Source organism: Convolutriloba macropyga, chromosome 7 (assembly GCF_964194025.1).
Source record: "Convolutriloba macropyga chromosome 7, txConMacr16.3, whole genome shotgun sequence".
Lineage (NCBI taxonomy): Eukaryota > Metazoa > Xenacoelomorpha > Acoela > Convolutidae > Convolutriloba > Convolutriloba macropyga.
This window is the reverse complement of record NC_134474.1, coordinates 29,999,589-30,023,429: the sequence shown is the minus strand read 5'-3', so window position 1 is coordinate 30,023,429 and position 23,841 is coordinate 29,999,589. Positions and strand designations below refer to the sequence as shown.

At 34.8% G+C, this 23,841-nt stretch overlaps 2 protein-coding genes across 4 annotated transcripts in view; both read right to left on the bottom strand.

Moving 5' to 3' along the window:
- The window catches only part of LOC142342762 (protein GDAP2 homolog), a 35,778-nt gene extending 18,406 nt beyond the window's left edge, over positions 1 to 17,372 (bottom strand). The window contains exon 1 of the mRNA XM_075394305.1: positions 17,077 to 17,372. Within this exon, the coding sequence (XP_075250420.1) occupies positions 17,077 to 17,286 (210 nt within the window). The 5' untranslated portion in view covers positions 17,287 to 17,372. The remainder of the gene's footprint in view (positions 1 to 17,076) is intronic.
- A 179-nt stretch (positions 17,373 to 17,551) lies between these two features.
- The window catches only part of LOC142342763 (intraflagellar transport protein 43 homolog), a 31,242-nt gene continuing 24,952 nt past the window's right edge, over positions 17,552 to 23,841 (bottom strand). For 2 of the 3 annotated variants that reach the window (XM_075394308.1, XM_075394307.1), the window contains one exon: positions 17,552 to 17,815. Coding sequence is in view for 2 of the 3 variants with exons in the window: in XM_075394307.1 (XP_075250422.1) it covers positions 17,769 to 17,815 (47 nt within the window). In the remaining variant the exon portion in view is untranslated. Of the gene's footprint in view, positions 17,816 to 17,931; positions 17,971 to 23,841 lie in introns of all 3 variants that reach the window. The other variant, XM_075394306.1, reaches the window with a different exon arrangement.

The following is a 23,841-nucleotide window of genomic DNA, read 5'->3' as shown; positions in this document are numbered from 1 at the left end:
CAATTGAATATATCTGGGACTACAGCTCAGGCGTCAACAAACGGAATTACCAGTACGACAGTGAATAATGTACAAGGATCATGGAATAGATCACGCCCTTTGACTAACCAATTCGTCAAGCCTACAATTTGTCCAAACTGTGGCTATGGATGGTCAGCTTCGCATAGACAAAATTGCCCAGCCCGTGAAAAGATTTGTAAAAATTGTGGTATTGTTAACCACTTTGCAAAAATCTGTCGCAAACCTAAACTTCCCTATAAACCAAAACCCAGAGTAAATAATGTAAATGATTCTGTTTCTGAGGCGGCCACAGTGGGTACCTCTACAACAGCGGCCGAACAAGTCAACAATATAGATAGACTACTCAAACAGCAGAGCATATACGACGCCAACTATGATTCGAATTATGACGACTATAATGATAACTGTGTGGCGACAATTTCAGTTAAAAGCGACACTCGCGAGGTGGAACCGATGAATTCGGACATTTTTGTCGGGAATAAGACGACAAAAGCATTAGTGGATTCGGGAAGCGTGTGCTCAATTATTAATAAAAGCCTCGCAAACGCGGTGGCGTCAGCATGCAAAGAAAGGTACTGGGTACAGTCACCAGAAATACATGACTTGAAAACTTTCTCTAATGATATAATCAAGATTTCTGGTGTGATTAATACATCAATCAAATGTAATGACTGAATAGCCTCGGGCATTGATGTAACAGTAGTGGCAGATGTTCATCGACCCATCATTGGACGAGATCTCTTCTCAAAGCTAGGCTTTTCTCTCACACAATTGAAACAAGTGGGAAATATTGATCAAAATCAATGTTGAATCAAGAAACAGATTACACCTACACCTACACTGTTTACACCTAAACATCAAAATGGACGACGAGTCCCAATAAATTTACAACCACTAGTGAACTCAGAAAACTACTTGACGAAAAACATATCATAAAATTAAACAGTTGTTCAAATAAAAATTTCATTTCTCCAGTAGTTATCACAGTAAAGAGAGATAAAATAGTTAAACTGGCTCTAGACTCCAAAATTTTGAATAAATCTATTCATAAAAATAAATACCAAATGCCGAATAACGATAATTTAATTGACACGATTCAACAAAATTTAAATACAACCGCTTCACAAAAGACAGCATATTTTTCGACCTTGGATTTGAAGTACGCATACAGTCAACTTAATCTAGACCCGAAAACGGCTCGGCATTGCAGCATTAATATTATTAGTGGTGAAGGAACTGGTACCTACCGTTTTATTACCGGTTTCTACGGACTAACTGATATGCCAGCGGGATTCCAAAAAGTAATGGATTATACATTAGTCGGACTACAAAATACTTATTGCTTTTTGGACGATATATTCGTAGTTAGTCGAGGTTCTAAAGAAGAACACTTAAAGTTAATCTATAAATGTTTAAAGAAATTGGATGAGGATAATTTACAAAATAAATCTACCTAAATGTCACTTTGCTAGAACCGAATTTGAATGGTTAGGACATAAATTTACTCAGTAAGGAATCGCCCCACTTTAATCAAAAACAGCGGCCATCTTACCACTACCAACACCAGACAACTTAAAACAACTACGATCATTCTTAGGCTCTGTTCACTATATAGGAAAATTCATCCCTAACCTATCACAACTGTGCCACCCACTTCGGCCATTACTTAAAAAGAACATCAAATTTGTTTGGAATGATGAACTTGAAACCCACTTTCAATCAATTAAAAATAAAGTAGCAAATGCAACGGAAGATACACATTATAATCCACACTTGGAAACGCGGATCAAATGCGACGCATCTAGAGCGGGATTAGGAGCAGCATTAGAGCAGCGCTCACCTACAGGTTGGCATACAGTTGCATTCGCGTCTCCTTTCCTCAACTCAAACAAGGAACGTTACAGTGTTAAAGAATTAGAATTATTAGGAGTTGTGTGGTCCGTTGAATATTTTAAATACTATTTATTTGGCAAATCATTCACAATCATCACAGATCATCGTGCACTACTTTCAATTATGGAGGAACACCGGTCCAACAAATCTTATAAAAGTCGTTTAACCCGTTGGATAGGTCGTCTTTTACCTTTTGATTTTAATATTGAACATATACCAGGCGCAAAAATGGGGCTGGTAGATTATATTTCCCGCCAACCAAACCAAAAAGCAAAAGTTACAAACAAATATGATGAGGAATTTGCAGTAGCAACAATTACCCGCATTCGTGACGCTATTGCAGCAATTTATGTAAATACCACACAGCAAAACTGTCAATCACACACATTCCACATGTGTCTCATTTCCTCGCTCAACAAACTATTCCAATTTGCTTTCTGCCATTAATCGTAATGCCACTCAGTTACTTCTCGAGAATTCTGCAAACGCAGCTCAAATCCATCCTCATTCAAATTCAAACACACACTCAAGTCGAATCCAGCCAAAATTCAAAACTCAAGCAAATTCAACTCAAATTCATTCAATCTTCCAATTCAATATGACAAGCCCGAGGTCAAACCCGCAAAGCCCCCCTACCCACAGCAGGGTCACATTCCAGTCAACCCCCAACTCCGCCGTGAACTCCACCCATTCTTCAAATGATGGCCAAAACTCTCCTAACTTGGAACTATCGAAGGAGGAAGTATTTGAAAACAACTTAACGCAGTTGTTTACTAGGGGATTCTTGGCCGTCCTTACCAGTAAGGACGCGGTCCTTAAAGACGAGGTGCGAGATTGCATCTTGCAAAACAACCCCCAACGGTGTAAAAAGGTGAACCCATATTTGTTCTCATACTGGAGAGACTTGCACGTCCGGTCTGGTTGTGTATGTGTGGACGAACGTGTGGCAATTCCACACTCCTTTCAAGTCGCCGTACTCGAGAGTCTCCACCTCACGCACTGGGGTGGGGTATGATAACCCTGGGACAATATGCATTTTGGACATATATCCATCGTGAAATTCTAAACAAGGCAGCTCAGTGCAAGCTTTGTACTGATATTGGTAAGAACCTCAAACCCGTTGTTCTGGCGTCAATATGGAAGCCTTTATTAAATTGTTCCGAACCCAATGAATAATTACAAATTGATTTTGGCGGCCCTATCAGAGATGAAAAAAATCAAGATATCCATTTTCTTGCATGCATTGACCGTTTTTCCAAATACCCTACTGTGGAAGTCATAGAAAAAGCTAACGGACCTAATGCTATTAAATTTTTAGATGAGTATATTCATATACACTGTGTCCACCGTAATATTAGGTTAGATCAAGCACGTTGATTAATCGGATATAAAGTAAAGAGTTTCTGCTAGCAACATAATTTTAACATAATTACTGCCCCTGCTAATGACAATAGAGCTATTGGATTAGTAGAGCGTTTGATACAAACAATTAAAAGACGCTTAGGCTGTATAATATTAGATAGTAGAAATAACACTTTCACAATTAAAGAAGCAATAAAGTCAATAGTATATCAATTGCGTATATGCAAACAAAAGACAACAAATGTAACACCTTTCCAAGCACATTTTGGAAGAAAGCCGAATACACCACTAAGTAATATTAGCACTATACAAAAGTCATCAAATTTATCATATGAAACCATTCTCCACCACTATTTAGACCCAGATACAGTTCCCGTGGAGGACTACCTCGAAGAAAATGGATGAGTGACCGGTGATCGCAGTGACATACTCATCAAAGATGCGATGCAAAAGGCACAAGTGGATGCAAGACGTCGTTACAATGGTGACACGAACAAATCGGTGTCCAGATTCATTATGCATCCGAAACTAAACAACCCCATCCCACGGTCGGAAAGGTCACTGGAAATCAAACTTGCACGCAAGGTGACTAAGAGGTCCAAAATAGATCTTCGTGGTCTATGGGAAACATTGGCCCCGGGCAGTACGGTTATCCGCATTTCTGACACAACCACAGTTATTAAGGAACCTGGAGTTCCAGAGGTAAGTGTGAGGAACTACGATATTGCGAAATTCGACACTCGCGCTGAACGTAAAACAGAGTTATGGCAATACGCTCAAAGACGTCCTCTTCCCTATGAGAAAACAACGGAAGAAAAAATAGCCCAACACACAAAGGACCTTAAAAAGAAATATCGTGGGGAGATCAAAATTCGCCAGCGACCTACCCAATCTGATGCGGCCTCAGGAGTCTCATCAGCCAACAGCAATATTTCGAAGGCCATGTCTTCCCGTAAACCGAAGAAGCCACAACCGGGAAGTACTCGCTCGAGCAAGTCGTGAACCAATTTAAGTACGTCCAATGCATCCTCTATTGCTGCGTCATCGGTCACCTCGTCAACTGCTTCGCCGTCCACATTGAAATCAAAAAGGAATCGACGAGCTCCGGACTATTTTGGTTTCGAGAAATCTGTCTGTTCCATTAGCGATGAGTCTGCCGCTGCTTGAAAAAGAGAAAAGACTGCAAATCCGGTTATTGAAACGATTCTTCAAGAAGAGACGTCACAGCCTCCTGCATTTGAAATAGAATTTGAGCTCCCAATAGTGAGTCCTCCTGCACCTCCCACTGTCGGAACCTGGTCTCCGGAGAGTTATGAATACGACGACTATGCAAGGGAGATTAGTATGAGCGTCATCGACGCAGAAAACCAATTTTAAAACTAAGTAAACTATTGTTGATAACTTATTACTTCAATGTTTCAATTTTCATTAGCAGTTGTTTAATGTAAATCTGGATTTGCAGTACAATTGTGCTGATTTTCTGTTAAAAGTTCACCATTTATTTGTGAGCGTGTTTAGTTTTTAAATTGTTGAAATTCATTTGGTTTCCTCGCAGTAAATCGCAATCATTTAATCCATTGGGATACGCACCACTATTGTGCAATAATTTGTGCTTTGTACTTACAATTAACAATAATTGTCAAGGACTTCCATGTAATGTAATCTAATCAGCTTTAGTCCCTCCTTTCCACTATAATTTTCTGTTGATTGTTGCTGCTCTCATTCATCTACTAATTATACTGACCAGTTCATATGTTATTAATATCCTATATTTTACACTGTTGCAGTTTAAAATTTAATTAGAGCCGACGATATGTGGTACGGTTATACCATATTAATTTCATGTTTAGTTGTCTAAGTTTAGTTTCCCTTTAAGTTTGCCCTTGTCTGACTAAAAGTCATAATTCACATATGTTAAGTTTGCCGTCGACTAATAAGTCATCTTTTCAGTTTGTTCGCATCACCCACTTATTATCATTTTTCATTCTCTTAAAATTCATCACCGAATTCAGTTGCTCTTAATCTACTCTGTTTTCGATAAGAAGTATCCTATTGGATTCGAGGAGGATTTCCACGTCAGATAAAATTAAAATACAGCTACATTAGTAGCTCAATTGCTAAGCAAAACTAAAAGTGGTAATTCCACAAATTAGTAACAGCTTGGATTCGCACCTCGAATCCCACTCTACAATTTCTAAGTGGATTCGTGGCTCAAGAACATATCTCTACGGTCAGGGATATCACACATTGTTATCTTTTCAGTTTGCCAGGACGGAAGCAGCAGTCATGAAGGAAATCATTTTTCGATCAATTGTACACGTAAGGATCTATATAACTATTTGTCAGCTGTTCATTTTGTTTTAAGTGGACAACCTGGGTAGAACAAATTATTTTTTTTTCATTTCTCAAGCTATTCAGCAGTTTTTTTTAACGTTTTATCTCTTAAAAACCCAACCTATTTATAGTCTTGCCTTTTCAGCAATCGAATTTGGCAGGTTCATGTACTGTCATCAAATCATTTGCACTCTGACCAATTGGTTTCATTGAGTGTTCTGAAGATCCCTAAATTTCCAAACAACTTTCATCTGAAAACATATTAATGAGAGATATTCTTTTCTCCGTCGTGTTCTGTTGATAACGCTTTAAAACTTTTGGTTAGTCTCTCCTTCTTTTTGTCAGATAAGTTTTGGAATGAAATTTCCTTTAATTTTTCTCACCAACCAATTTTACCAATTTTTTTCTGTTTAAAATTTTTCTACTTGTCTCAGTACTATCCGAATGCTTTTCCAAAGCTTCGGTTTATTGCGCTTGTATTTAAATTTCATTTGCTATCTTTTTTCCCTTAGTTTTTAAATTTTAACTTAATGCAGTAAAACGTGATCAAGCACCTCTAAGATATAGTTTTGAAACGCTTCAAAAACCTTTTCTAAAAGCAGGTAATTACTTCACTACACATCATCGGATTTTGTCTCTTTTAACATTTTCTTCGTGATATCCCGTCAAAACTGTCAAGAATCAGGTTGTTTCCAACAGCTTAGACAGATTTTTATCTTTTCTTTTCTTTCACCCTTTAAAAAATTCAGAGTAATCTATTACCCAATTATTCCTGTTTTGTAATTTGGGCAGTTTGAGATGCGTTGAAATTTGAAACAAATGAGGTATGTTTTACTGCATGTGCTTTTCACTTTTCTAAGTTTTCATGTTACGTTACTTCTAATTTTATTGTTCAAGGTACTCAATTGGTCAATGGGATATTCTTTATATATTAAGTTTATTGCTAAAGCCTCTACATAAAGTATGATGGGTTCGCTTCTCCAAACAAAAATCAATTGATTCATGGGTGAATCAAAAATTTTCGAATATGGGTGATTTGTACAAAAATCTGACTTATTCGCCACTCTTTAAATTAAAACCTTAGCAATGAGATACTTTGAGAGGTTCGGGGTTGTTCTAATTTTAATTGAAATTCTTCCAAATCTTTTTCCATTTATCAGCGGGAGCATGATCTTCCGTACCACAACCTGATGCATTGTAATCTTTTCAATTTGCAATGATGGAAGTATCAATCATGAAAGAAATCAGTTTTTGTTAAATTGTGCAAGCGAGGATCTAGATAACTATTTGTCAGCTGCTCACTTTGTTCTCAGTGGACAACTTGATTACAACATATTGTTTTTGTTTTCAATTCTCATGCTATACAGCAGTTTTTTCCAAGTTTTGTCTCTTGAAAACCCAAATTCTAAACAGTCTTGCACTTTCAGCAGTCGAATTTGGCAGGTTCATTTACTGTCATCAAATCATTTGCACTCTGACCTTTTGGTTTCATTGAGTGTTCTTATGATCTCTAATTTTCCAAACAACTTTCATCAGAAAACATACTTTTTAGCTTCTATGCTAATTTGCTCGCGAGTTCCGTCTGATTTTACACATTGGGTAATTAAACACTCTAGCGTATTTCATATCCTCATTGATATCCTTGAATTTAGCACAATCTTGAATTAGGCGTTACAACGTTATAAAAGGACGACATTTGAATAGGACGACACGAAAACTTTATTCAGACCACTGCAAAAAAAGCAGACTACAAACGAACACCCCGCTCTGATATGTTTTCAGTTTGCACGCAGAATTTGCACGCTAAAATTAATTTCTTTGTCTGATCCATGTGTTTTTAAGTCGACAAAGAAAACAGCAAGAAAACATTTGCAGAACAAAAAACCGCCATGGTACCATAAAGCTACACAGCGCAGTTTATGCTCTTTAAGCGTTAATTTTGCTCCAAACATTTGGTTTGCGCTAAAGTGTGAAAAAACTGTGAAATTTTGAAGTTGGAAACCAGATTTTATTCTCTTCTATCAGTTTACACAGAAAAGTTTTTTCAGCTGCTTTGATTGATCGCTACGGTGTTGCAAACCAAACCGAAATAAACAATTTTCATATAAGAAAAGCAAAATTCATATAGCTTAAACAAAGAATTTAGAACACAATACGCATACAAACGTTAACGAAAAAGTTCCAGGCGCAAGGCATCCTCAGCGAAGGATAAGTGAGAAATTTTTGAAATGGAACAAGATTTCTCGACAAAAAACGCAAAAAAAATCAAGTTTGGACAAACAATTACCTGATGTGGGGTAAAAGACAATCAAATGGACAGAAACAATTTCTTTGAAAAGGTTCCAGCCTACTTCGAAAATTTGAAAAATTACGAAGAAAAGGCAAGATCTTAAGTTCAAACAAGAGAAATCTCTTGTGCATAAATCAAAAGTGCCAACAATTTCTCCAAAGATTAAGAGCCAGAGGTACTGGACTGGTCAGCCAATAGTCTCAACCTGAACCCGATTTTAATTTTATGTACAATTTTGCAGCAAAAGTAATGAAAACAGAGAGTTCCTTGGGATAATTTAGAACTTTTATAAGAACTATTGAAACCGTCTTCGAGTTATTTCTATAGCTAAAAGCGTAATGAATCGTTACTAGAGAATTGATTTGAACTCAAAATATTACAGTGTTGCATGTTTGTGGTGCTTTTATGAAATTCCGTCAGATGTACTTAGCTTTTTGGTACCATATTTTATATCAGTACTTTGCGACGAAAATGAAAAAATTCACACGTTTACGGACTGTTCTTTTTTACGTTATGTTCCCACAAAACGTTTTCACCACAAAAATTAGTGAAACATTCATTAAGCAGATGCAACTTGGTAGTTAAGCAAAACCAACAGAAATTTCTCTTGACCAGAGTAACGTGCATGTAACCTAAAACTCAAACCACTCTCAATTATTTTAAAAGCCATTCAACGTTAAATCGATTTCTTAAGCTCTTAGCATTAGTTTTCGAGAGAAGAAAGATAGGATAGTGTAGAGCTTTAATGAAAAGAGAAATCGGGGGTAATTAACTGTCAAAAATGAGAAAGCGCTTAAAGGCGATAACTTCCGAAACTATTGCATTCAACTAAACTCAAAGTAATTAAGGCACGCTGTCACAAACTGTTTAAAGATGCGATTGGTCAGCATTGTTGTTCCAACTCTCCATGAAGTAGGCTTCAGAAACTGTATACTAGTATTTTCCACTTTCCAAAGTATGCTTAAGCATTGATTATAGATAAAACATCAAAGATACGCATTGCTTAGCTGATCAAAAAACACTATGCTGTTACAGGTGTCCAAGAATGAGATTCTCTGAATGTTCCAACTGAAGTATTATAACTTTTTAATACTAATCCACTGTGCCGAATTTCTTCTCGACAGAACTACTTCTAACATAATGCCCTGTAACACTAAATAAATGGATTATTGTTCTTAGTAATTCGTCGAATTTTTCTTATCGTATTAAAGATTGCTGATAGCTAAAACCTGTTGCTAAAAACCTATTGTTCAGACACTCCACCCAGTGATTCTAGACTTAATAGACGCAAAATTAACCATCTTAACTAACTTATTTTAAACTTGCTACACACGCGAGTGTCGTTTGAGAGCAAATTGTCCACTTTTATCAGATAGAGCAAAAATGATTTTCAAAATTTGAAGACGTGTGAGTACGGCAAGATTTAAAATGTAAATGATCGGAAAATTTAATGTTAATAATTGAGATTGAAGTGATTACACAACAAGACGACCCGCTCGAGACTGTGCCTAGCACAGAATGTTCCAACATACGTCCCAAGTTTGTCAAGTTTTTTTCAGCATTTTTTCCGTAGAACCCTTGAGAACTTTTTTATATTGCAAAACCCTCGTATTTTACCAGACGAAAAACAAATTGTTTTTATCAATATTTTGCTATGAAAAACAGATTTTCAGAGTCTTCTAGTTCTAAAAGCCTTTACTTACATCCGAAATGTGCTTAGCTGCGCACAAATAAAAAAAGAACAACTGAAAATAATAACTGAAAAATAAGAAAAGGAGACCGAGTAATTTTTATTTAAAAAAAATGCAGTTTTTCTGTTTTTTTTTCTGTTATAATGTTTAACAATTTCATTCGTTTTCAAATAAATTTGCATCATAGCCGACACATTACAGGAAAACTGTCACCGTTGGCCGCTAAGCGCACATCCGGATTGAAAGAGACAAAGAAACAAGATGGTTCGTGCAAGTCTGTGCGTAGGACAGAACGTTCCGACATACCGCTCAAGGACGCAAAAACGACTTCAAACTTCTGTCAGAGAAACCACTGGGAGTATCCGAAAGCAACAGATATGCATTGGAGAAAACTAGTTGCACTGTTTGGAAAAAAACATGCCGTCCATTTAAATCAGCATAAACAAAACTTCTTTACCACATTCAAGAAAGATAAGTGTAGTATACAATTTGAAATACACGAACACGGAAAAAGCATATAAACCAATACAAACCAAACATTATGAAAAAATCCACAACACTAAAAAACCTTTTAAATTTTTTTTTTGACAAATGGTCAATATTCTTGGTTCATCAATGTGTTCATTTAGTTCTTTCTTTTTGTCTTCTTTTCTAAAGGAAATTTCGTGCAGACTTTTTGAGACAATGATTATGCTAATTTTAATAGTGACACTAATGTTTGAAATGTTTTCAAAAATTTTAACAACCTGAGAATTCATGAGCATAATGGGACAAAAATCCCGCAGATGGGTCATCATTGAGAATTGAAAACAATCAATTTGCGTTCTGGACTCACTTTTTTTTATTATTGGTGACAGTTTTAGCACGCTGCCTCTACTGATATCTAGCATTTGAAGGAACCAACTTTCTCAGACTAGCTCTATTTCTCGCAATCACACATAAATAACAAACTTTGCCTATACGCACACTCATACATACACACACGCAAGAGCGCGCACCCACGTAAACAGTACCAACACAGACACCAAAAAAAATTGTAATTTTTTTCATTTGGTTTTTACTCAACACATAACCGCTCGTCTAAGTTTATTTTTTAAATTAAGTGATCACATCACGGGGCAATTCTACCGGTAAAACTGGTACCAACATTTGAATTAGACTTTTTGAAGTTTTTCGAAACTTTTTCTCATTTTTGATGATGGGGCAAAAATTAAACAAAAATTATTTATAGGTTTTTTTGAAAACAATTTGCGAACTTCTTGAGGCAATTGTATCGGTAATTGTAAAAATAACACTAAAACTTAAATTTTAGAAAATTTTAGAAAATATTGTCAATTTTGATTTTCGATAAGCATAATGGGACAAGTAAATTATTAACGTCTTGAACAGATACGTGCTATTGACCAGATTTGAAAACACAGGGTTTCGGTAAGGGATATACGTAAAGCAGCAATTTGAACCAATCATTAACTTTTTTAATGGTTTCTGACAGTTTTTGCATTCTGCCTCTATTTTTGACTAATATTAAAAGGAACTGGATCCATCACACTAACTCTTTTTCCCTCTGTCACTCTCCTACACAAGCAAAGCACACACATTCCATACACGTGCACACCTACGTACACCCACAAGCGCGCGCACACACACACACACACACAAAGCTCGAAAACCATAAAAAAATTGAATTTTCTTTTTGGGCACCTGCTTGGTAATCGTAATATGCTTTCTATCGCAGATCGTAATTTTGACACTTTGAACTGAATATTTTAAAATTTTCGAATCTTTTTTTTCATTTTTGATGTTTCAAGAGCATAATGGGCAAAGTCATTTTTTAAATGTCGCAGGTAATGACAAACTGAATTTAAGGAGCACATTTTAATTCTCTAAAATTGCTAAAACTGCACTTTTTTGGCAATTATTAATTAGTTTTTCCAGCTTTCTAACTTTCCTACATTTTTTGACTTTGCATCTAATTGTGTCCACATATAAAAGAATGTTGAAATCTCTCCATAAAGGCTCTCAATACGTGTTTTTGAGGAACATTGGTCTTGAGTTAAATTTACGTTTTGGCTTTTTCACTATCTTAAGTCAAATTATTTTTTATAGAGATAGCAGATTTTAATTGTTTCTAATTTTTACTTTCTCTTCTTTCAAAAATTACTTTCTCTTCTTTCAAAAGAAAACTTTGTGAGTCATATGAGGAGCCTCATATTTAATAAAACCATTTCGTTTGTCGAATTCTAAAAACGCCCAAATACTAGAAAAGATAAGTTTGAAGAGCAAATTCATAATACAGAGAAATGAACATTATTTTTCTTACAATTTTCAAAACATTTGAACATTTCTGTTAAATTCCCATCCTGGCTATTCAAAAACTCCCTAAATATCAAATTCTTTTCTCTTCGATTATTCTAGAGGACACAAGTTCAAACCATCCAGACTAAAAAGGTAAAGAATACAAAAAAGGATCAGAAAAGAATTCCATCTTTACTTTTCAGTAATTAATTTAATTTAGGGAATGATTTCATGAAAAGATTTTTTTTACGTCTCCACGCTTTTCTAAAAACTGAATTGATTACTTCCCTGAAACTATCTTGAGTCAGGTTATTTTTTATAGAAATAGGAGATTTTAGTTGTTTTCATGTGAACTGAAAAAAAACTACTTTCTCTTCTTTCAAAATGAAAATTCGTTAGTCATATGAGGAGCCTCACATTTAAAAAACAATTTAGTTTGTCGATTTCCGAAAATGCTCAAATACTAGAAAATATAAGTTTGAAGAACAGATTCAAAATACAGAGAAGTGAAGAGTAATTGTCTTACAATTATAAAATTATTTAAACATTTGTGTTAAATCCTCATACTGGCTATCCAAAAACTCTGATCTAACTATCAAATTCGTCTCAATTTCATTATTCTTGAGGAGATAAGTTCGAACCATCTAAACTAAAAAAGTCAAGAATACAAACAGAGAATAAGAAAAGATTTCCATATTTAGTTTTCAGTAATTAATTTCATTTAGTATTAATTTCATGAAACGTTTTTTTTACGTCTATGTTTTTCTAAAAACTGAAATGACTAGTTCTTAAAAAAGAAGAATTGTTCGCAAAAACAACTCTAGAATTCAGGACAGAGTGCAATTTTCAAATCTGATTCTTGCAAATTTGAGTGTCTGAAATCGTCGATTTCCCAAAACATTTGCTCGATACAGAGAAGAAACAGGATCAGACAATATTTTGTAATAATAAGAATACATAGAGACAAAAATGTTATTTTGAAAATTTTGGGTTAAATAGTTCAATTGTCAAATTGTTAGTTTTTTAGCCCTCAACTTTAGTGGTTATAAATCTCCACTTAACCTAACTAATTTCAATACAAATTCTCCTGGAGCCCCGTTTTTTCCTTTTCATTTTTTCCTTCGAAATTTCAGAGTCCCACTTTCCATTTTTTTTGGGAAATTAAATCAAAACTAGATCCTGGGGGTCAGAAAATGGTGTCTTTTTTCTCTATGGTGCGAAAACAAAAAGTGAAGTTTTGACTGAGGAAACAAAGCCAGCCTTGCATATATAGTCCCCCATTATCAAAAATTCTGTTACGAAAAGAACAGATTGACAGAAGCTTTCCTAAGTGTGCTCTCTTTGGCGTACAGTTTCAGTTAGATCATAAAATTAGAATTGAAACAGCTTCTCAATTAAGATATTTAGTTTTTTACTTATGAGAGCTAGAAATCGCTCAAATAAAGCTTGATCATCTAATGCACGATGACCCAATGGGGGGTTTTATCGCTTTTTTTCAGTTTCTTTTGACTTTGCTCCTTTGACCTTAATGGCTCGTATTCACTAAATTACCTAACCCACTGAGTGAATGAATTTAAATACTATTCAGTTGCAACAGTGCGTTAGACCAGTCAGAAATCAATAGTGAAAGTGTGCCTTTAGAACCCGAAAAACGTAATCGAAAGGTAACACGAAATTAAAAATATAGGAGGAAGTGTTCAACAAACAAATCGGGAAATTCTCTCTCTCACGAAAACTACATTTTCAATTAACTGGTACTTAATAAAGCGACTAAAAACATTTAAAAATTGGATAAAATGATAAAAAATTATTCTAACAACCAACCGAAATAGAAAAAAATTCCCATTAGTTCTTTATAGGATACAAATAAAATTAAAAATTTAGGTTTGCTAGCACACAAAGAGTCGGGTTCACAAACTTTCCCTTTTTTGAAAGAAAAATAAAACTACAACAAAACGGCAAAATAAATTCATTTTTGCCTCAAAGTATTTTATACCATATAAACTGTTGAGAAACGGACGCCTTGTCAAATCCAATGAATGCGATAAAACAAAGAAATGGCAAAAAGTTTACTTATAAATTGCATAATGGATTAACACCCTCAAAATTAAAATAAAACTCGAATCATTTCTTTCAAAATAATCCAAACATTTCTATTGAACTTTTTTCCTTGTCCTCTCAATGTTTCTCCTTTTTCGTTTTACTTTCAATTTTTTCAAACATTTAAATAGCTCCACGTCTTTAATTAACTCAATTCAAAATGCAATACAACTTGCAATTTTTGAAGAAACGTTAAAAGTAGCCTCTAAGGGTTACAAAAAGATGTTTGTTTTTTCGCTACGATGCGTAAGCAGAAACTGAAAATTTGACTGAAGAAAAACCGGCCACGCATTTATTCCGTCATTTGGAAAATTGTTCGTACAACTGGTAACGTGCTCTTATGGTTGGCGTAAGACTCGATTAAATTACTCTTGTTTTGCATCTTGTTCAAACCAATATTATTTTTGACCAGAATTAATTAAATTGCAACTGGCAATGGGATATCTCAGGTACTCTCCTCTCCAAATCACTACTACATCTTCTAATCAATTCCGCCACGAAAGTTCAGATAAGTATTTAATACTACGTAAAATGGGATATGAACTTGAAATCCACCTTCAAAACCCAAAATCAATAAGAAACTCGTCTATAATTACTGGTGGCATAAAAAATCGTCTTTTACGGTACAAGAAACGTGATCTGATAGCCGAGAGGCTAGGCGTTTGCTAAGCATCCAGTTGGTCAATGGTCGGTGAAGACGCCTATTTGCGGATGGGCTCTTTTAAACATCGCTTCGAGTCGATCACAACCTGACCAATTTTCGCTTTAATGTTTGTACCACGCAAAAAAAGACCTAAGTCAGTAAAATCAACGATAGTCGCAAAAAGAAAAATCTAAAAGGTGGAATAAAAAAGCTTAATGCTTAACTGCTGCGATTACGTAGAAACAAAAATTATTATTAACAATTTAAGTCCTGGATTACCACCGGCAGAAAATGCAAATGAGCACACGACCCTGCCTTCATTGACTAAATTTAAAAAGGGCATTACAATAAAATCCGTTTATGAAGAGTCAGGCTCCGATTTCCATTTGTTTCAAAACGTCTTTTACGGTACATACGAATCTCATATGATTCGATGGAAAATTAGTAATTTTAATTTGCTAAACTCCAGAAAAATAACTAACTACTTTAGAAAATCTACGTTAAATTATACAAAAATACCAACCGAACTTTACATTAAAAAATGCTCCTTTTTTATATAATACAAGGAAAACTAAAAAATCTTTTTTCTATTGCATTGAAACCATTAGTTTGCTCGCAGAGCAACAGGCGAGCCATGTCAGGCTCACAAACTTCTCTATTACTGAGAAAAACGCAACTTCAAAAAATTGGCAAAATAGTTTAAATAATTATTTTGCCTATTTTCTACCATATAAGCAAATTTTCTGGTAACTACATAATTTGAGCAAATGGCGTCACGTCCATGAAAAAGAACATAGCCGGCAGATGGCCTGCTGCCTTCCATGAATTGAATCAACTAAAGAGATAAGATAGACATATTGACCACCAGTCCTTTAAAAGACCACGAGACTTTTTGGATAGGTTCGAGCTGTCATTTTTATGAGACTCTATAAGGAAAAAACCCTAGGAGCTTTTTCAAAATTAATATTCGGAATAGAAAACTAAAGACTGTAATACTCAAGAATTAGGGCTTATAGGTTTGGCACTACTTAGATGCAGACTGTTGACCTTTAACTAATAACTGTTCATAAAATAACATACCCGGCAGATTGCCGGAAAATAGCCGCCGTTGATTCCAATAAGCATGATTGGGATTGAACGAATAGAATATATTGAAAAAAAAAGATTTTTGTACAAAAATTTTTTTTAAGTCCGATTTATTTTGATGGCATTTCGTAGTTGAACATACTTCTGTTTCTTAGAGAGAGGCTACAGGGGCTACTATCAACACCAATAAGCATTAGAGGTGGTAACTAAGACTTATAGGAACGACGTTCAAATAGCGCGCATCTAAAATTGGGCTTTATGGGTTTATCCCGTTTCTATTTCTGACTTCAATTTTTTATACCGACTCTATTCATTTTGAATTGCTTTGCTTAGCAACTGATGTTCAAATTCACTTTTAGCAGAATGAGAGAAGAGAGAAACTAGCCTAGAGAAGTCAAAAAGATTTCACGCAAAATGTCGAAAAAGCGGCAAAATGGTAAAGCGAAAAAAAGTTTGACGAAGTAAAAAAACATAGCAGGACAAGTCCTGACGTACAATTCAAAGAATTTTCATTGACTAAACAGGAAAACTAGACCTCGAATGGTTTATGAGTGAATTCAGAAAACCATTTTTACAAAAATGAGATTAAAAAAATAAGAAAAAAAAACAGAAAATCAATATCAAAATGCCGCATGTGAACAGAGAAACCCCCAGCGAGGAATGAAAATTTAATTCAAATAAAAAACTAGGCCTAGAATGAGCTGTGAATGGATTGTGAAAACCATTTAGAAAAAAATCCGATCCAAAAAATCGAAAAAACAGTAAAAATCAGAGTGAAATTGCCGCATGTGAACAAAAAACCACTACCGAGAAACCGAATTTTTGTTCAAACACCGTTTTCTCACTCTACTTTAAAATTAGAGCGAAAAAAATTCACGCCGCAAAACCGCTCGCTTTTTCGCTCCATTTCCTGTTCCGGCGTGACCAAAATCACTACTCCAATTTGACTTCAAAAATCATGAAAATGTGTGAACAGATCTTAAAAAAAAGACAGCGCCCCAATACAATTCAAATTCTTTGAATTGTAAAAAAAATACGAGCGCAATAATAGCCGGCTGAGAAGATGAGGGCGGCTATTAATAAAGTTCATTAAGTGATTTCAGAAGTCATTTTTTGAGTGAGGTAAGTGAAGCAATGGACCTGAAAGGAGAACAAATAACGTCACGCACACAAATGTTAACTGCAAAGCAGTAGAAGTCACTGAAATTGAAAAAGTCAATTTCAAGAGGCCAGGTCGCAAAAAACACACGATGTCCCCAATAATAGCAGCTATCACATCGCGGCTATTAATAAAACAAAGAAATGCAAAAGTGCGTTTTCTACAAAAAGCAGAATTTGTAGTGTTCAGACTATGAACTTACCTCAAGATAAGGATACTGATCAGCTTCGCATATTCTTATCTTGCTGTTGATTTTGGCGTTAATAGGGTAAATTGGAGTCTCGTATATTGTGTCGTGACACATTGGCACTGAGGAGGCGAAATCGGACCATTTTTCAAGGTCACTTATCTCCAATCTTTTATATACTTCCTCGGAGGATTTCTCCGAACATATTGAACTTACTTCAGACATCGTATATTCCAATAAAATATAGCTGTTAAGATGCTGATAAAGGTTCAAATATTTGGCAGACAGATTTGAAGAGTAAAATCTCTAAGTCGTCGACGCAAACTATTAACAATATGTTTCTTCTTTACCAAATGTTACGTACGGTCAGATTCAACGTAACGTCATAAAGAGCGCGGTCAAACTAGGTCGCCTTCGACTCATTCGTAAACTGCACAAAAGAGCGACAAATGAAATTCTTAAACTCTGTGCAACTATTCTTTAGAAACAATGCATTTGAGATGGTCAGAATTGAAGCTATAAATTAAACTACAGAGCTTAAATTTGACAATATTTACAGAAATACATTATTTACATCACAAACAAACTGCTTACAAGTCTCTCTTACAAATTTCACAGTTTTCTTATTTCTATTGGCATAACATTCAAACATATGATTCGAATGTTTTGCTTCGAAAGATTTTTAACTTTTTTTACTGCATCGATTTTCATAATAAGTCTGCCAGAGGTCCGTCGTTTTTCGTATCCCCTCCTCCTGGAACAAAAAATGATCAGAATTGAAGACAACTTTTTTCAAATTCAGAAGTTTTGAGAATACAGAAAATTGAAAAGAATGAAACGAGAGGTTGGATTGTACATCAGACAACATACTTCTCCGCCAAATTCGCGTGACCTTGTTACAGATGCGACCTACAAAAATGGTAAAAGTACAAACATAGCTGGCAGATTGCCAGAAAATAGCCGCAATAGATTCGTAGATCGGCAGTCTAAAAAAACAGTAAAAAAGACAGACCAAAAAAATTCGTCTTTTCATTGAAGGCTGATCTGTTATATTTTGATTAAAAATCTGTATAAGTTATTGCTGCCTCTATTAGCTGATCTCAAATAACCTTCATTTAGAGTGACACACACCCATTTGACCTTATCTCTTTGAATTAAACTAAATAAAAGTCAATTTCAAAGTGAGGAAGTCATTTTTGAGAGTGAGGTAAGTCAAGTGTGACCAAAAATTTAATCACGCGCATGAACAAAAAAACTCGCTCCACTAAGAGCGAAAAATGACGTCACGAATGCAATTCAGTTGAAATTGCATGAACGAATGAACAAAAAATGGCTGTGACGTCATATGGTCGTAACAAAAATCATGACGACGAAATAAAAAAAACATAGCAGGACAAGTCCTGACGTACAATTCAAAGAATTTTCATTGACTAAACAGAAAACTAGACCTAGAACGGACTATGAATGGTTTGGAAAATCCATTTAGAAAAAAATCCGATCCAAAAAATCGAAAAAACAGTAAAAATCAAAGTGAAATTGCCGCATGTGAACAAAAAACCACTACCGATAAAGCGAATTTTTGTTCAAACACCGTATTCTCACTCTACTTTAAAATTAGAGCGAAAAAATTTCACGCCGCAAAACCACTCGCTTTTTCGCTCCATTTCCTGTTTCGGCGTGACCAAAATCACTACTCCAATTTGACTTCAAAAATCATGAAAATGTGTGAACAGACCTTAAAAAAAAAAAAAAGACAGCGCCCCAATACAATTCAAATTCTTTGAATTGTAAAAAAACCAAGAGAAGGCCAATAATAGCCTCAGCTATCGCTGTGCGGCTATTAATAAGAAACAACATCAAGTACAATTAGGAAAGAGTATCCGCTTAATTAATGGGAATCTTGAGCTTATCAGGATCCACAAATTCACGACATTGTCAAATTATACTCGAAAACTAGCAGTTTTTTAATCTTTCTGATTCACCTTGGTTTAGATCGGTTGAGTAATAAAATTACGGTAGTTAAAGCAGACTTTAACAATACAAGAGTTAAAAGTGATACTGATGGTTATTTTTTTTAACAGACTTGATGCTCAAAACTCAATCCAGCAAAAATGTCTTCTGTGACCAAAATTTTCAATCACTTGCAAATTTTTACCACAATTTTGTTCTGTTGAGCCATTTGTTTGCACTAGTCTCCACAGAACTTCAGGTAGCTACCAATCTACTAGTTTCTTTCTTCTGTTCTACCCTTTGTTTGTTTGGCTCAATTGTTTGTTATTTCACCTCTACTCCAATTTATTAACAATACCCGCCACCAATGCTCCTAATAAAGTGTCATTGCAATTGTAAAACAGTAATAATTAATTAATTAATAATTGTGGTTTCTGCGTAATCGCAGTGGATCAGCATTAGGCCTACAGTAGCCTGTTTTCAGCTGCCCTTTTTCGTATTATTCCCCACATTTCAGACTGATCTTTTCATGAGCAGCATTGCTCATTTTTTGGTGACCATATCCACTTTTTTTTGCGTCTGAAACTTTCACGTGGTACCCTCATTGCAGCCAACATTGGTCAGGCTATGGTCAACCTGAAGCTATGGTTAAGTAAGAGCTCATCCTCACACAGACAGCTTCACGGAGGCAGGGGATTGAACTCTCAATCATTGGCGTGTGAACCACACACCTTACCTCTCGGCTATCACGCCACACCTCTCGGCTATCACGCCACGTAGCACTCAGCATCCATTTTTCAATTGCGGAAAAGTTCATAATAAAACTAGTCGGTAAATATGACACAAATAGATGCAACAGCATAACTAATTTGCTAAAAAAAAACAGATTCGGTTATGGGCTTTGCCACAATGACCAACCCATCACGATAGAAATAATGCACCAAGGGTGAAAATTGAGAAATTAGCCCTGATATTTTCCTCAGTTAAGTATTCGAAAAAAAATAAAATAAAAAAGATTGTATGTTGTTTAAAAGACAGGAGTTGTCAAACAATGTGCAAATCGGACTGCTCTTTTTCATCCTTTGTTTCTCAAAAACAATTCTCTCTGGCTTCTCAAAGAAGCTCAATGAATTCTATCAGAGAAACTCATTTTTTTTCAGTAACAACAGCTGACAATCAAACAATCAACAAATTAAGTTAAAATTGGAACAGTCTAAAATTTCTGACATTTCAAATGAAAGCAATTGATTGCCTCGAAACGAGAAATCGGACAATGAAGTAAAAAATCAATTTATTTGCTAATGTAGTAATGCCCGTAAATGTAATGATTATTAAGATAAGCAATGATGTGCAAAAATTTTTAGTGACCATCTGAGAGTTCTAACTAGATGTTTTGCTAAATTAAAAATTCATATTGAATATTAAAATCTGTTTGCCTTTTGAAACTCAAATGTTCGGCAAAACGAGATTATTCAAGTTAATTATAAAATATTTCATTTTCAAGACTAACGATTATGATTGCCCTAGGATTTTTGTTACAACTAATTCAGCCTCGATTCCTTCCACAAAAAAAGACAATTACAGAACAACCATTACGTTTTCAATTTGTTATACAAACAGTTCGCCGTTAAAGTAATATTTTCTGCAAAGCGTCATTTTCAAGAAAAAAAGTTTAATTGAAAAGTCTTTTGAGTCACATTTCTGACTAAGCTAATACTTCAACTATTCTATAAATATTAAAAATGGGCAAATTCCTAAATTAGAAGCACTTCAAACAGCAGATGCTTTCAGTGTAAAAAAAGCATAAAGATCGATTAATACGGTTTGAGAGCTGAAGATGAAATTCAAGCACATTGCATTTTTTTTCTAATTTAACCACGCTATCTTAAGCTTGCCATTGAATATCAAGTAAATCTGCTTGGTTTTTAGGGAATTCCTTTTCAGAAAACTTATTATACCAATTTCATAATAAATCTAACGTTTTCAGCACTTAGTCAGGAGCGTGAGGAGCAGAAATACTAAAAAAAATTGAAATCTATGCGCCTCCATTTATCTTCCAAAAGCAAAATTTCAAAAAACCTCTTCAAAGATTGATTCTGTTCTTTATGAGCTTTTGAATGATGCCACTTTTTATTTAGTAATGTTTGACAAACAGACTGAGAAAATAAAAAGGAATAATCTGTAATTATTGTTCCGACCCACTTGTGGGGGGGGGCTGGGGAGAAACTATAAGTCAATTTTTTTTTAAAAAAACCGTCAATTTTGGCCGATCGATATATTCAACGTAGAGAATTGAGATTCGTATCATTAGGAAGCCCTTCCAGTGCTCAATGTGGAAAAAGAAAGATTGACTTTGTTTTTACAGGGAGTTATCGAGGTTTAAAATTTTGTGAATAGTAGACAAAAATCCGTTGTTTTTATTATTTTTGGTTGTATTTTTGACCAAATGTTCGACATTTTTAATTAAATTTTTAATGAAAAATTTATTGGTCCAAAAATGGCCACAAAATCGTTCTTGTATCCCACTTGTGTAAATAGTTAAAATATGCCGGAAGTATAACCTAACATCTCCTGTCCCAATCTCTTGAAACTCCAATAAAGGCTAGTTGTACTTTCGTTTCATATAGAAGTCTAATGGAATTAAAATTTTGTCGGCTTTTTGAAAAATTAACTCAAAATGCATCATTTACTTTTGGTTTATTGAAATTTTTAATTTGCTAATTCATCTATTCTGCAAACATATGGAAAAATTATTTTTGTTTGTTAGCACGCGCTAATATTAGGTCCAGGCTTGGACTCATCTTGCACTGTTACAATCAAAAAGTATTCAGATCACATTGGAGCGTGGTCTTTCGAAATATTTTATTTGTTTTTTATGTTGATTACAGACATGATTAAATTTAAACCAAGGCCCAATTTATGACAAATCCTATTTACAAAATGAGGCCAAATGAACAAATTTTACGTCATCATAGAAAAGTTCGGAGCTTTTCTGGCTTTGACAATGTGTTTTCAAAAACTTTTAATGATTTCTTTTGCTTTGCTTTTATCTGTCATTCATTTTGCAGCCTCCTGACTTCGTCTTATTAATCATAGATACAATTTTTTTTAGAAAACATGTTTCTTTCTCCCAATTTTTGTTCTCATTGTCGTCAACAAGTAACTTAGTCTCATTATTGACAGGGCTCATCAATTTTTTGTTGCTCTAATCAATATGAGCTGTTGGGTATGCGTTAGCTGATCTCTATAAAGCCTAGAAATGAGTTCTCATAAGAATTTCGTGAGTGTCTGATATTTGTCAATATTTGTGGCTCTTTACAAAGAACAACACTTTACAAAGAAGACCCAGTTAAAATCAAATGAGACCCAAGCATAAAATTGAACCTTTTGTCAATTTGAAGTTTTTAAAAGGTTTTCGAGGTCTTAGTTTTAATGACATCACTGGTTTCGATAAATTGTTTAAAATTTTAATTTGTTTCCCTATTTGTCCTTTTTTTTCTTATGACTCGGTCTCGCTAATAAAAAGCATAACTGACTTTCCCAGAAGCTGCAAGTTCATCTGTTTTTGTTGGTGAAATTTATAGTTTGTTGAAATTTTTGAAAAAATTTGTTTAAAAAGATCAACGGATATTTCAGCTTTGTCCCTTCTATCTTATTTCCTCGATTTTGTAGCTTGGTGTCTGTAGCGACAGACGGCATCCCTTTTCTTTTGAACAGAGATCCAATTCTTATTGATTTTTTAAACTAATGGTTTCTTGTCTTTGCATTTTACGCATCTTCAGAAGTGTGATTTTTGGATATTTGACCATCTTGAGTTGTCTGTTTCCTTTCCACATTATCACACAAATGTGTCAGCCCAATTGACGTTAAAAAAGCAGAACGGAAAAAATTTAATGCTGTCAACGTATAGCCTAAGGTTTTAACGGTTGCGGCACCACTTTCTTGTTAAATTTAGTTAATTTTTTTTCGTTTTTGCTGTTTCGTTGTAGACGTTTGACATATAATGGATAATGACAGGTCTCAAATGAGGTATAAAAAAACCTTCTTAATGTGCTGAATTGATAATTATGGGTTTTAATCAATTTGAAAAGGGTTGTTTTCAAATAAAGAAACGTATTTTTGAACTTTGCCTCTTTTTGCTCTTCTTTGTCGGCCTGTTACCGAGTCTCATTGTTGACAGGTTTCATATCTTATCTAATGAAGGTCTAATTAAGTACAGATTACTTTGTTCAGCTCAGGTTTTATCTGATTCAATTTCAATTTTGTTTCGTAATTAATGTTGGCTATTATTCGATTTTTAAGTTCGTCTTGTCTATTACTCTCATTACAGGCAAGTCTCATCGGCCCTCTAATCCAGCAATATTCTTTTCACTTAAATGTTTGTTGAACGATATGTGAATTTCTATCTCTTCCTCATTTGGTAGACAATTGAATCAAAACGTGGATGAGCGGGGTCGGAACATTATGTGCGCACGCACATTACCGAGCCTCCTTCTTAAGACGAGTTTTACACATAACCCACAAACTGCTCTCAAACGACCGGCAAGCTATTGGCTTCGGTGGTACCCAGCTGGTGTTTAGGGATGGCAGCATTGAGGGGCAGCATTGAGAGGGGGTAAAAAGGGGTGGCGTGAATGAGGGTGTTCAATTTTTTAAGATTAAGAACTGCCTACACACTAAGAAACTGTCTCAAAACAATTTTGGTGAATCGCATTTAGGGATTGGTAAGGCTCGAAAACGAATTTAATGATCTCCGGGCATTACCTATTTATCTCGCTTTTGATGGAAACAAGTCAGATGGGTCAGACGAAAAATTGGTCAAGTGAAAAA